The 12951-nt window shown below is 62.1% G+C and overlaps 1 protein-coding gene across 4 annotated transcripts; it reads left to right on the top strand.

The window, feature by feature from the left end:
• The first annotated feature begins 1845 nt into the window (after positions 1 to 1845).
• Positions 1846 to 11114, top strand: NCKAP1L (NCK associated protein 1 like). Of its 4 annotated transcripts, none has more exons than XM_037371208.1 (31): positions 1846 to 2037; positions 2220 to 2330; positions 2662 to 2754; positions 2865 to 2921; positions 3006 to 3148; positions 3247 to 3337; positions 3424 to 3561; positions 3656 to 3704; positions 3838 to 3994; positions 4221 to 4277; positions 4611 to 4707; positions 4946 to 5055; positions 5250 to 5382; positions 5494 to 5575; positions 5857 to 5915; positions 6076 to 6221; positions 6546 to 6678; positions 6887 to 7006; positions 7274 to 7413; positions 7580 to 7711; positions 7821 to 8039; positions 8159 to 8289; positions 8374 to 8471; positions 8727 to 8820; positions 8944 to 9026; positions 9138 to 9218; positions 9415 to 9508; positions 9672 to 9788; positions 10040 to 10149; positions 10245 to 10334; positions 10829 to 11114. In XM_037371208.1, the coding sequence occupies exons 1-31, from the start codon at positions 1936 to 1938 to the stop codon at positions 10952 to 10954; spliced, it is 3393 nt and encodes a 1130-aa protein (XP_037227105.1). In that variant the 5' UTR covers positions 1846 to 1935; the 3' UTR covers positions 10955 to 11114. The 4 variants fall into 4 exon arrangements, with proteins under 4 accessions (XP_037227105.1, XP_037227108.1, XP_037227106.1 ...); XM_037371211.1 differs by having other exon boundaries at positions 10232 to 10334; positions 10829 to 10931; XM_037371209.1 differs by having other exon boundaries at positions 1856 to 2037; positions 2220 to 2315.
• Positions 11115 to 12951: the final 1837 nt, after the last annotated feature.

Raw genomic sequence — 12951 nt, forward strand, 5'->3', positions numbered from 1 at the left:
CTGAGCAGTGCTATAGGGGCCCGGCAGTGCTATAGGGGCCCTGAGCAGTGCTACAGGGGCCCTGAGCAGTGCTATAGGGGCCCTGAGCAGTGCTATAGGGGCCCGGCAGTGCTATAGGGGCCCTGAACAGTGCTATAGGGGCCTGGCGGAGCTATATGGGTCCGGCAGTGCTATAGGGGCCCTGAGCAGTGCTATAGGAGCCCTGAGCAGTGCTATAGGGGCCCTGAGCAGTGCTATAGGGGCCCGTCAGTGCTATAGGAGCCCTGAGCAGTGCTATAGGGGCCCTGAGCAGTGCTATAGGGGCCCTGAGCAGTGCTATAGGGGCCCGTCAGTGCTATAGGAGCCCTGAGCAGTGCTATAGGGGCCCTGAGCAGTGCTATAGGGGCCCTGAGCAGTGCTATAGGGGCCATGAGCAGTGCTACAGGGGCCCGGCAGTGCTACAGGGGCCCTGAGCAGTGCTATAGGGGCCCTGAGCAGTGCTATAGGGGCCCTGAGCAGTGCTATAGGGGCCCGGCGGTGCTATAGGGGCCCTGAGCAGTGCTATAGGGGCCCGGCGGTGCTATAGGGGCCCGGCAGTGCTATAGGGGCCCGGCAGTGCTACAGGGGCCCTGAGCAGTGCTATAGGGGCCCTGAGCAGTGCTATAGGGGCCCGGCAGTGCTATAGGGGCCCGGCAGTGCTATAGGGGCCTGGCGGAGCTATATGGGTCCGGCAGTGCTATAGGGGCCCTGAGCAATGCTATAGGAGCCCTGAGCAGTGCTATAGGGACCCTGAGCAGTGCTATAGGGGCCTGGCAGTGCTACAGGGGCCCTGAGCAGTGCTATAGGAGCCCGGAAGTGCTATAGGGGCCCTGAGCAGTGCTATAGGAGCCCGGAAGTGCTATAGGGGCCTGGCGGAGCTATATGGGTCCGGCAGTGCTATAAGGACCCTGAGCAATGCTATAGGAGCCCTGAGCAGTGCTATAGGGGCCCTGAACAGTGCTATAGGGGCCCTGAGCAGTGCTATAGGGGCCCGGCAGTGCTATAGGGGCCTGGCGGAGCTATATGGGTCCGGCAGTGCTATAGGGACCCTGAGCAATGCTATAGGAGCCCTGAGCAGTGCTATAGGGGCCCTGAGCAGTGCTATAGGGGTCCGGCGGTGCTATAGGGGCCCTGAACAGTGCTATAGGGACCCTGAGCAGTGCTATAGGAGCCCGGCGGTGCTATAGGGGCCCTGAGCAGTGCTATAGGAGCCCGGCAGTGCTATAGGGGCCTGGCAGAGCTATATGGGTCCGGTGGTGCTACAGGGGCCATGAGCAGTGCTACAGGGGCCTGGCGGTGCTATAGGGGCCCAGGCAATGTTATATGGGCCATGGGTAGCATTATGTGAGCCTGGGTAGTGCTATAGGGGCTCTGAGGAGTGTTATATCGGCCTGGGTGGTCTTATATGGACCCTGCCTGCTGTAATAGAGCCTTGCATGGTATTGTATGGGCTTGGCTGTTGTTACACGGTCGTGGTTGGTGTTGTAGAGCCCTGGGTGCTGTTCTAGGGTTGTGTACGTGGCTGTGGCCGGTGTCATGTAGTTGGTGGCTGGTGCTATATGGTCCTGGTTGGCATAGCACGGCTGGGGGCTGGGACTGGTGCTATATGGCTGTAGCCAGCGCTGACCGACTGTCAGTGGTGTCACCTGCCACAGCCAGTGTCATATGGCTGTGGATGGTGTCTCCGGTCTGCGGCCAGCGTGGCACAGCCATGGCTGCACCTACATGGCAGTGGTGTCACACAGCCATGGCGTCAGGCACTGGTGGTGTCATGGGGTGGTGTCGGTGTCACGTGGAGGTGGCCCCTTCCTGGGGCCCAGCCCAGGAAGCCCAGGAAGGGGAAGTTGGGTGTTGGGCCTGGGAGGCCGATCGGGGGGCGGTGGGGGACATCGAGTGGCCCCCCAGCACATTGCTGCCATGTCGCTGCCCTCCATCTACCAGAACAAGTTTGCTGAGAAGCTGACGATCCTCAATGACCGGGGACAGGGTGTCCTTGTCCGCATCTACAACATCAAGAAGGTGGTTGCAGGGTGGGGCCTGGGTGCCTGGGTCCCCTGGAGGGGCGGGTTGGGGCACACAATGCCGGGGTGTCCCCCTGCGGCACTGGGGGGGTGGTGGGGTTGATGGGTCTTATGTGGGGGGTGTGTCTGAGCCCAGGAGGGGTTTTTTTGGGTGGTCTGACACGGGGGTGGTCCCCACAGACCTGCTCCGACCCCAAGACACGGCCGCCTTTCTTCAGTGACAAGGCCATGGAGTCCTCCATCAAGTTCATCAGCAAGAAGTTTCCTCACCTGGATGTGCGGAGCAGCACAGTGAGGGACCAGGATGTCCCCTCTGTCCCTAACCCCCTGTCCCTTTCCCCTGCCCCCCAGACCTACGTGGGTATCCCTGCTGCCCCACACCCCATGTCACTCCATCCCTACTGTCCTTACCATCCCCACCCTGTGTCGTCCCACCATCCAGTGTCCACCCTGTCCCCCATGTGTCAGCCCAGTCTGTGTCACCCCACCTTGTGTCACCACCACCTGGCTTCCCCTCGGTCCCCCTTTCAGGGTAATCCTGCCATCCCTGCCCCATGACGCCCCACTCCAGGTGTCCCCCCTGTGTCACTTCACCCTGGGTGTCCCCCCTGTCCCTTTGCAGCAACACCTAGGGCCAGTGCACAAGGACAAGGGGGACATTACCCGGGCGTTGGGACCCTTTTACCACTCCTTCCTGGATGTCCTGGAGTTCAGGGTGAGATGGGGTGTGTGGTGGGGGGCAGAGGGGGGTTTTGAGTGGCAGCGCCAGAATTTCAGGCCTGGGGGGCACAGCAGTGACACAGCCCCTTGTCCCCTCCTTGTCAGGACCACGTCTATGAGCTACTGAACACAATCGATGCCAACCAGTGCTTCTTTGATATCGTGAGTGGGGCACTGGGGGTCCTGGGTGGGTACTTTGGGTGTGCCACAGCTGTGCCCCTGTGCTCATGGCTGTTCCCTCCCCAGCATGTCAACTATGATTTCACCAAGAGCTACCTGGACCTGGTTGTCACCTATGTGTCCCTTGTCCTGCTGCTGGCCCGCACTGAGGACCGCCGGCTGCTCATCGGCCTGTACCACTGTGCCCACGAGATGAGCCATGGCTCAAGGTGGGTTGGATGTCCTCACCAGGGCTGTCCTCACAGACCATTCCCACTGAGACTGTCCCTGAGGACTATTCCTGACCCCTGGGCCGCCATCCTCACAGTGACCCCAGCTTCACCCGCCTGGGACAGATGGTGCTGGAGTACGACCACCCCCTCAAGAAGCTGATGGAGGAATTTGGGCCACACACTAAGGTGGGATGGGGCTCCCCCCAGCCAGCAGGGCCACTTCTTCCCCAGTCCATCCCACAACCCCCCTGTGATGTCCCCCTGTTCCTCAGGCTGTCACCAGTGCCCTCCTGTCCCTCCATTTCCTCTTTGCCCGGAGGAACCAGGGTGCTGAGCAGTGGCGCAGCGACCAGCTCCTCAGTCTGCTCAGCACCACCAGCACCATGCTTAGCCCTGCCAGCTCTGACACCGTGAGTGCCACCATGTGAGGGGAACCAAGGGCAGGTCCTGGGGGAGGCTGTGGGAGGCCTGAGGATGGTAACATGGTCATGCCTGTGTCCCCAGATGGCCTGTGAGTACCTGTCCCTGGAGGTGATGGAGCGCTGGATCCTCAGTGAGTCCCTGCAGTGTACGCAGGTCCCCAGCCCCATGTGGGCAGCCTGGCTCCTGGTTTCGGGCTGTCACCCTGCCCACTGTGGGGCCAGCAGTGCAGGCAGCCCCTGCCCACCTGATACCTGTGCCCGCAGTGGGGTTCCTGGTGTGCCCAGGGGCGCTGAGCTCGTCCCCACAGTGCCTGGAGCTGTGGCGGCTGGCCCTGCAGGGCTCACTTTACATCACCCTCCTCCGTGATGAAGCTCTCCAGATCCACAAGGTCACCGAGGAGTTGCTCAGCAGCCTCAAAGGGTAATGACCATGCCAGCACTGGGGCCGTGCACGGTGCCAGGGGGGTGTTACAATGGGTGCCAGGGGCTAGAGGGGCTCTGTCAGTAGCTCTGCTGGGTGCCAGGAGAGTTTGTAGGGTGCCAGGGAGTTGTGTTGGGGGCTGGGGGCTGTGCCAGGGTCTCTGTGGGATGCCTGGGGCTCTCCTAGGTGCAGTGCTTGGTGCTTCCTGGCTGTGACTCTCTTGCAGGTATGGGAAGCGGGTGGCTGATCTCAAGGAGTGCAAGGAACATGCTGTGGTTCACAGGTTGGAGACTCAATGCGGGGACAGTGGGTCTGGGGGTGCTGGGGAGGGTCCCAGGGGTTCTGGGGAGTTGGGAGATCCCAGGATGCCCCAAAGGATTGCAGGATCCTGGAGGTCACATGAATCCCAGAGAGTGCGGGGTGTCTCAGGAGCTCCTGGGGGTGTCAGCACCTTGGGTGGCAGGGCTGGAGTACCTCATTGGGTCCATACTAGCTCTGTGACATAGCCCCTACCTTTGCCACATGGTGCCTGTGATGTCCCCACTGGGTGAGAGGGGTGGCTGGGGGGTCAGTTGGGTGGCCATGGCCCTGACCCCCATCCTGACGCCTCCTGCAGTGGCTCCCTGCACCGGGGCCGGCGGGTGTACCTGCGTGGGGCCGTGCGGGAGCTAGAGGCACTGCTGGAGGACCAGCCTGGGCTGCTGGGACCCAAGGTGAGCATGGGGGCCGGGGTGCCAGGGCGTGGGTGCTGGGGGTGCAGGAGGCTGGATGCTGGGCTCTGCATGCTCCTGGGGGTGTGCAGTGGGTGTGGGTGGGGTCTGCATGGGGGTACAGCTGGTGCCAGCCTGGTGCCATGCAGTGACAGTGCCCAGAGCCATTGGTGCCAATCCTGTGGTAGTGCCTGGTGGCAGCACCCTGTGCCTGCTGCCCTCTAACCTCCGCTCTGCCCAGGCCCTCTTTGTCTTCATGGCACTCTCCTTCTGCCGGGACGAGGTGAGCTGGCTGGTGCGGCACGCTGAGCATGTCACCAAGACCAAGACACCTGAGGACTTCGCTGACAGGTTGGTGTAGTGTGTGGGCACTAGCACTGCACAAGGGGATCCATGCCCATGGGGGGCACCTCCAGAAATTGGCAGGCTGGCCTCATGGTGGGGATTGCTCTGGGGCAACTCTGGGATGCCATGGACAGAGCCGGCATGGGGGGGATTTGGGGGTGCAGCCAGCCCTGACTCTGACTGGTGGCTATGGGTGGCAGCCACGTCGCAGAGCTGCTTTTTCTCATGGAGCAGCTGCGGAGCCTGGTGCGGCGGCGGGTTGGGGTGCTGCAGCGCTACCACGTCCAGTACCTAGCCCGCTTCGATGCCTTGGTGCTCAGCGAAGTCATCCAGGTACCGCAGGGCACTGGCAGGGGCTGATCTGTGTCCCCTGTTTAGACTGTCCCTGTCCCCTGGGCCCTATCCTGGCTGTCCCTTATCCTGACCCCATCCCTGGCCCCACAGAACCTTTCCGTGTGCCCCGAGGAGGAGTCCATCATTCTGTCGTCCTTCGTCAGCTCTCTCTCGGCTCTCTCTGTCAAGGAAGGTACAGACTATGTCCCCCCTGGCATGTCTGTGGCACTGCCTGGGGACTGATGTCCCCCCTGCCTGGGGAGCCTTGCAGCCATCCTGGACCATACTGGGCACCCAGGCATGGCCCTGTGGGGCAATGGAGATGGCAGCTCCTGGGGGTCCTGTGGGGTGAGCACTGCCACCCCAGACTAGCTCCCTGACAACTGGCACCCCCAGGACGAGTAGTTCCAGATTATCAGCCCCAGACTGATATTCCCCACAACCATGTCTCCCCATGTTTCTATTTCACTGCAGTTGATGACAAGGAGCAGTTTGATTTCACACCGCTCCGCCTGGACTGGTTCCGCCTGCAGGTGCTGACCCTGTCCCTGTCCTTGTCTCTGTCCCCATCCCAGTCTCCATCCTTGTTCCCATCCCTATGCCAGTCTCCTTCCCTCTTACTGTCCCCATCCCTGTTCTTGTCCTTGTCCTCTTCCCTGCCCTGCCGTACCCCTGAGCCCACTGTCCCCCTAGGCCTACACCAGCGTGGCGAAGGCCTCGCTGCCACTGGGCTCCAACCCTGATGTGGGTCGCATCATGAACCTCATTGTTTTCCACACCAAACTGCTTGACTCCCTGGAGGAGCTACTGGCTGAGTCCTCTGACCTCTCCGACCTGTGGTGAGCACAGCCAACTGCTCTGCCTCAGTTTCCCCACAGTCACAGGGGGTCACCCTGGCTGGGGGTCTTCAAGCCATGTCCTGCACCCCACCACACGTGGAAAGGTGCCTGTGTGTGCTGGGTCATGGGTGTGGGAAGGGACAGAGATGGCCATGGGGGATGTGTAACCCATGGGAGAGGCTGGGCGAGATTAAGTGATGTACACATGGATATGGGGACAGGGACAATGCACACATGGCACAGGATCAGTGTGTCCTGAAAGACAAATCCCCTCTCCTGCCCACTCTGCCCCATTCTTCTGCCCCTATGCCCTCACTCCTGCAGTTTCTACCCTCGCCCTGTGGAGAAGATGTTTGTGGCGACGATGGAGGAGTCCTCGATGCTGCGCTACAGCATTGCCTTCCCTCTGCTCTGCAGCCACTTCTCCCACTGTGTCCATCCCATGTGCCCAGAGGAGGTGGGTCCTGCTGCCTGGGGGGGCATGGGTGACCCAGGGGCACTGTGGCTGGCTGCTGCCCTGCCACCTGTGGAGGGGCTGGGGCAGGCACATGTGGGTGGGGGACAATGACAGTGCCATGGCCTTGGGACAGCTGGTGGCATGCCACAGATGTGGTCGTGGCCTGCATGCCATGTGCTGTGACAGTGCCGTGGCTTTCCCCCCTCAGTATCCCCACCTGAAGGCCATAGCACTGGGGCTGTGCAACAAGTTCCTGGAGGAGATGGCCTGGCAGGCCAGCACCTGCATCATGGATGTCTGTGCTGAGCAGCACAAGCTCAGTGAGCAGGTGAGGTGTCTCCAGGGCCTCTGAGGTCTCTGTGGCCTTTGGGGTCTCTGTGGCCTCTAGGGTCTCTGTGGCCTCTTTGTTCTCTTGGACCTCTGTGACCTCCTTGGCCTCCATGTTCTCCAAAGCCTTGAGACAGCAGAGGCCACGGTGGGGAAGACCTGCCAGGGTCAATTCAACCTTGGGGATGGTCTCTTCTGGTCCTGGAGGCCCCATTTGGGCTGTCGTCAGTGCCATGGCCGGTGGTAACCCACTGCTTGTGTTTGGCAGCTGCTGCCCAAGCACTGTGCCTCTACCGTCAGCAAAGCCCGCAACAAGAAGACTCTGAAGCAGTCAGCCAAGAAGGGGGAGCCTGAGCGGGACAAGCCAGGGGCTGAAAGCCAGAGGAAGGACCGGACCCTGACCACCAAGTGAGAGCCACCTGGGGCTAGCAGTGGTGGGCAGGGGGCTGGTGGGGAGCAGTGGTCACCAGATGTTGGGTGTGGGCAATGGTGTGATGTGGGGGCACAGTGTGATCATGGGGTTGTCCCCATGGGGCTCTGGTGTGGCTGACGGTGCCCATCACACCCACACCAGCATGGACAAGCTGCACCTGATACTGGCCGAGCTGTCCCTGAGCCTCAACCACGTGCCCAACTTCACCATCTTTGAGCACATGGTGACGCCAGCCGAGTACCTCAGCAGCCACCTGGAGACACGCTTCACCAAGTAGGGATCATGCTAGGGATGTGGGACACAGCAAGGGTGGGCTGTGGGTGCTGCTGGGTACGGGACACTTGGCAGCGGCTCTCCAGACAGCCCCTTTCTGTCCCTGCAGGGCCATCGTGGCCATGGCAGGCTACAGCCAGGCCACGCAGGAGGTGGTGCGGCCCTCGGAGGTGCTGGCGGGGCTGAGCGCCTACATGACCTTCATCCAGTCACTGGGGCAGTTTGTGGGCTTGGACACAGGGCGCATCATCCGCAGTGTCCTCCTGCAGCAGACACAGCCCCGTGATGCAGCCGGTGAGCAGACGCTCACCACCATCTACACCAACTGGTAGGTGCCACACTGGGACCAGCACCCTCCCTCTCTTGTGGGAGGTGGCCCTGCAGTGCCATGGGTGGCAGTGCCGTGGGTGGTGGTGCCAGGTGGTGGCAGCAGGTCGGTGTCTGCAGGTACCTGGAGGCCCTGCTGCGGCAGGCCAGCACAGGGGCAATCGTTCTGGCCCCCGCCCTGCAGGCTTTCACCACAGTGCCGCGGGAGGGCGAGCCCCCCTTCAGTGCTGCCGAATTCTCTGATGTCTCAGGTGAGGGATGCAGGGATGCTGTGGGGGAGGATCATCACCCCCTGACCCTGCTGATATCCCCTTCTTTGTGTATCTCCCCACAAGAGATGCGGGCGCTGGCTGAGCTCATTGGGCCGTACGGCATGAAGTTCCTGAGTGACAACCTCATGTGGCACGTGGGCTCCCAGGTCACTGAGCTGAAGGTAGAGCTGGGCACTGGGACCAGGGCTGGGGGATCAAGACCGGGACCAGGGTCAGGCTTCTGGGACCAGGTTCTGGAGCACAGTGTGACAGGGCAGGCAGGGCCACCCTGGGGACCGTCCCAGCACCCTGCCTGTCCCTCGGGCTTGCCATCCAGTGTGGAGGTGGGGGCAGAGGGGCCAGGGTGCCCCTCTCCTTCCCCAGCTGGCTGTGGGCTTGCTGTGTCACCAGCGCCACAAGCCCCATGTCCCCTGCAGAAGCTGGTCAATGAGAACATGGACACACTGGTGCAGCTGCGCTCCAGCTCCTGCAAGCCTGAGCAGATGGCGGCTCTGCTGCCTCGACTGACCTGTGAGTCACAGGGGGACACCGGGGACACGGGGGGAAGCCTGGGTCTGGCATACGTGGGTGTACATGCACACATACGTGCACACACACACACACATGTCCCCGCTGACCCTTCTCCTCCCACAGCAGCCGAAAATGTTCTGAAGCGCATGACCATCATCGGGGAGATCCTGAGCTTCCGTGCCATGGCCCAGCAGGGCCTGCGGGAGGTGGGTGCCCCCCACCTTATGGGTCCTCCATCCTTTGGGACCCCCACCCACTAGCCTCACAGCCTGGAGGGGTTAGCAGGAGCCCCATGAGCATCCACCTTCTCTCTGCAGGTCTTCTCCCACCACTGCCCCTTCCTGATGGGCCCCATTGAGTGTCTGACGGATGTTGTTACCCCTGAGACTGACATCCAGGTGGGCCCTGAGGGGGGCGGGGATGGGGTGGCACCCCTAGTGCTTGAGACAGCTGTCCTGCCATGTTGTGTGGCACCGCTTGGTGCTATGGGACACTGTGTGGCATCACATAGCACTCTGTGGCACTGCACAGTTCCCTGTGCCTGGCTGCACCCTGTGTCCCCAGCCCTGAGCCTGTGTGTCCCTGTCCACCCAGGTCACCCTGAGCATCTTTGAGCTGGCCTCGGCCACGGGGATCCCCTGCGAGGTCGACCCCGCACTGGTGAACGTCCTGGCTTCCAGCAAGACAGGTACTGTGGGGGTCTGCTGGGGTCACAGAAAGCTGTCCCTGAGAGCCAGCACCCTGCCACAGACCCCCAGCCCTGCTCACCTTCCCCCACCCTGTGTCACCTCCCTGGGTCCCCCAGGGCCCCCTCTTGGACCTCTGTCTAGTGCCACTTCCCTCCCTGGCAGATGGCTCATCCCCGGAGGAGGACTACAAAGTGGCCTGCCTGCTCCTGGTCTTCCTGGCCGTGTCCCTGCCCCTGCTTGCTTCTGACCCGGCATCCATCTACAACACTGACATGGATGGTGAGGCTTGGCCACAACCCCAGCAGCTTTGTCCCCATGTCCCCAGTCGTGACTATGTCCCCATGACCCTGAGCCCATTGGTGTCACACCTTGTGTGTGCTGGCACCCCCCGAGGCCATCGGTCCCCACAGCTGAGGGTTGGTGGGACAGCAGGACCCCAGGCCTGGCAAGGCTGGTGCCCCATAACTGCAGCCAAGGGAGGTGGGCACAGCGGAGACCTTGTGCTGTCCCCAACCTTCCTGTGTCCCCAGGCTACAACAACAACATCCACTGCCTGGCCAAGGCCATCATCCATGTGTCAGCCGCCCTCTTCACTGTCCACAACAAGAACATTGAGACTCACCTCAAGGAGTTCCTGCTGGTGAGAGTGACCAGGGGCCAGGGCTGTGCCGGGCTGGGGGTGGCACCCTCTCAGGGTGGACACTGTCCCCTGTGCTGATCAGGATCTGTCCCCAGCTGGCCTCTGTCAGCCTCCTGCATTTGGGCCAGGAGATGGACAAGGTGCGTGCCAGGAACCGTGACTCCATCTCCCTGCTCATGCAGCTGGTGAGTGACGGCAGGGCCCTGGGGTGCCCCTGGGTGGACCCTTGGGTGCTGCTTAGGTGGGCCCTCGTGTACCCCTGGGTTGGCTGTGGGGTGCTTCTGAGTGTGCACATCCCAGTTCTGTGTCTCTGCTGGGCTTCAGCTCTCCTGTCCAGGCTGCTCCAGCCCTCACACTGCAGCCAGCTCTGGGGGTTCAGCCCTTACCCAGCTCCAGTTGGGCCTGTGGGGGCTGGGTCCAGCTCTGACACCCCCAGGGAGAGGCTGGGATGACAGGGTGGGGGCCATGCACCCACCACCCAGGATTGATATTCAGGGAACGCTTGTTCTCGCTGCAAAGCAATTTAAATGCAAATATTTCAGTCTGGAGCTGGGGTACAGGAGCCATTGGGGAGGGAGCACCCAGCTCTGCCAGGGAGGGGCTGGGGACTGACTCCCCTCTCAGGCAACAGGGGGAAACTGAGGCAGGGGCGGTCACTGATGGTGTGTGCATCTCTCAGATCGTGGCAGAGTCGTCCTTCTTGACGGTGGACATGTTGGAGGCTTGCTTCCCCTATGTCCTGCTCCGCAACGCCTACCGCGAGGTGTGCCGCGAGAACATGCTCAGCAGGGTCCACTTGCACTGAGCCCAGTGCCCATGTTGCCCCCTGCCCTCACACCTCTCAAACTGCCCTGCCGGGACCCCTGGGCCTCCCTCAGCTGCTGGATGCCACCACTTGTGTCCCTATCTGTTCCCATCCTGTCCCCCAGCCCTAGCCACCTTCACTAAACCACTTTTTCCCCCAGTGTCTGCGTCCAACTTGTGGCTGGGGGGGGGGCAGGGAATATTTTGGGCTGGCTTTGCTCCAGCACCCCAGAGTGGGTGCCTGGCCCCGTGTCTCCAGCAGAAATAACCTCCGTGGGTCCCCCATGGGCATTGGGGGTGCCGGAGGCCTTGGGGTGCTGGGACGTGAAGGGACTGAAGCTGCTGGCAGGATTTACCAGCTTTAATTAAAGCTGCTTCTTCTCATGGCATTGATCCTGGCCAGGCACATGGCTCAGTTTCCCTTTGCCTGCCTGGCCGGGGACATTCCAAATCACATTTCCCGCACACCCCTACACCCCCCCACCCCCCGGCACTCTCAGGGTGTTTATTTTTCTCCCATGCAGCATCTTAGGGGAAAATTAATGGGGCGAGGGAAGGAGATGGCGGGGCGGCCGTTGCCATTCCGCTCACGGCCAGCTGCTCCAGGATGAGTCACCAGCCATGCTGGTGTGGGGTGGGGGGGACGGTGGCTGCCACGGCCATGAGCCCCCCTCGGCAAAGCCCCCCTCGGCAGAGCCCCCCCTCAGCAGAGCCGCCTTGGCAGGGCCTGGTGGTGCCACAGTTGGGGGAGGCTGAGCATGCAGTCCTGGCAGCCACACCGAACTGCAGCCACAATGGCATGGCCAAGCCTGAAGTGTGTGGGTCTGGCACTAATTGCTTCATTATTTTATTCCGGGGGGGGTGGTGGTGAAAAAACTGCTCTGAAGCAGGCTGGACTCCCCCGCTGCCCCCCACCGGCTGTGCTCCCAGGGGGGCTGAACTCCCTCGAATTAACGCCCAGAACCTGCTGATTATTCCAGATTGCTGCAAAAGTCTATTTTCGCGCTCATCAATCATGATATTAAGCGGTAACAAGATGCTGAGGCTCCCTGCTGGCAGTGCGGCTTTGTCTCGCGCACATCCCAGCCCACAGCCTCTCCCGCACCCACTGCCCCCTGGCCCCCTGCCTTGGGCTGCTCCGTACCATGGGGTCCCCCCCTTGGTTCAACTCGCTGCCCCCAGCCGGGTTCTGAGCCCCCCAAAAGGTTGAGGACCCAAAGATGTTCCCAGTGGGGTATGGGAACTCCTTAGCTGTGTGCGGGGGCTTATAGCCCACACTGTTGACCCCAGTATTCGGGCAGAAGTCCCATGGGTGCCCCCTACACCCTGCATCAAAGCAAAGGACCCCTGTGGGAGGGAGCACAGACCCCCTTTTGGAGGCTAAGTGGATGCATCCCCAGGCAGCACCCATGGGTGCTAGGTGGTAAAGGGTGGGAGGTGACGTGGCCTAGCAGGCAGGGACCTGGCTGAGCTGTTGGGGGCAGCTGGGCCAAGGTGGGGGCTCAGGGATGGTGCCCAGAGTGGGGGGCCCCACCTGGCTCCCCGGTGCCGGTGCTGCGGTAGTGGGTGCTGCACACACCTACGGCGTTACATAAGGGCTTATTAATATTTCCTGGGGGCTGCGGCTTAGCGCGTGCCACGGGAGGCAGCACGGGTGCTGCTGTGCCCCCCCGGCTGTCTGGGACCCACTCGGGGCTCTGGCACCCCGCTCCCTGTGTGTGCCTGGAGCCCCTGGGGCCCTCAGCACCGGCCTTTGCACCCCGAGGTTTCCTGGTGGGATGCAGGGGGCCGCAGGGTGGGGAACAAGCTGTGTGTGGGGTAGGGGTGCAGGGGGCCGCGGGGCAGGGATGGGATGTCTGTGAGCCCACGGGACAGGGTCCCCTCGAGCTCAGGCTGCTCCTAACCCCCCCTGCACCACCAGCCCAGGGGCATGAGGGGCCCAGCAGCCCCCCCAGGTTTGGGAAGGTCCTACAATAATCTGGGCAGGAGGGGACAGTG

Source organism: Falco rusticolus, chromosome 19 (assembly GCF_015220075.1).
Source record: "Falco rusticolus isolate bFalRus1 chromosome 19, bFalRus1.pri, whole genome shotgun sequence".
NCBI classification, from domain to species: Eukaryota; Metazoa; Chordata; class Aves; order Falconiformes; family Falconidae; genus Falco; species Falco rusticolus.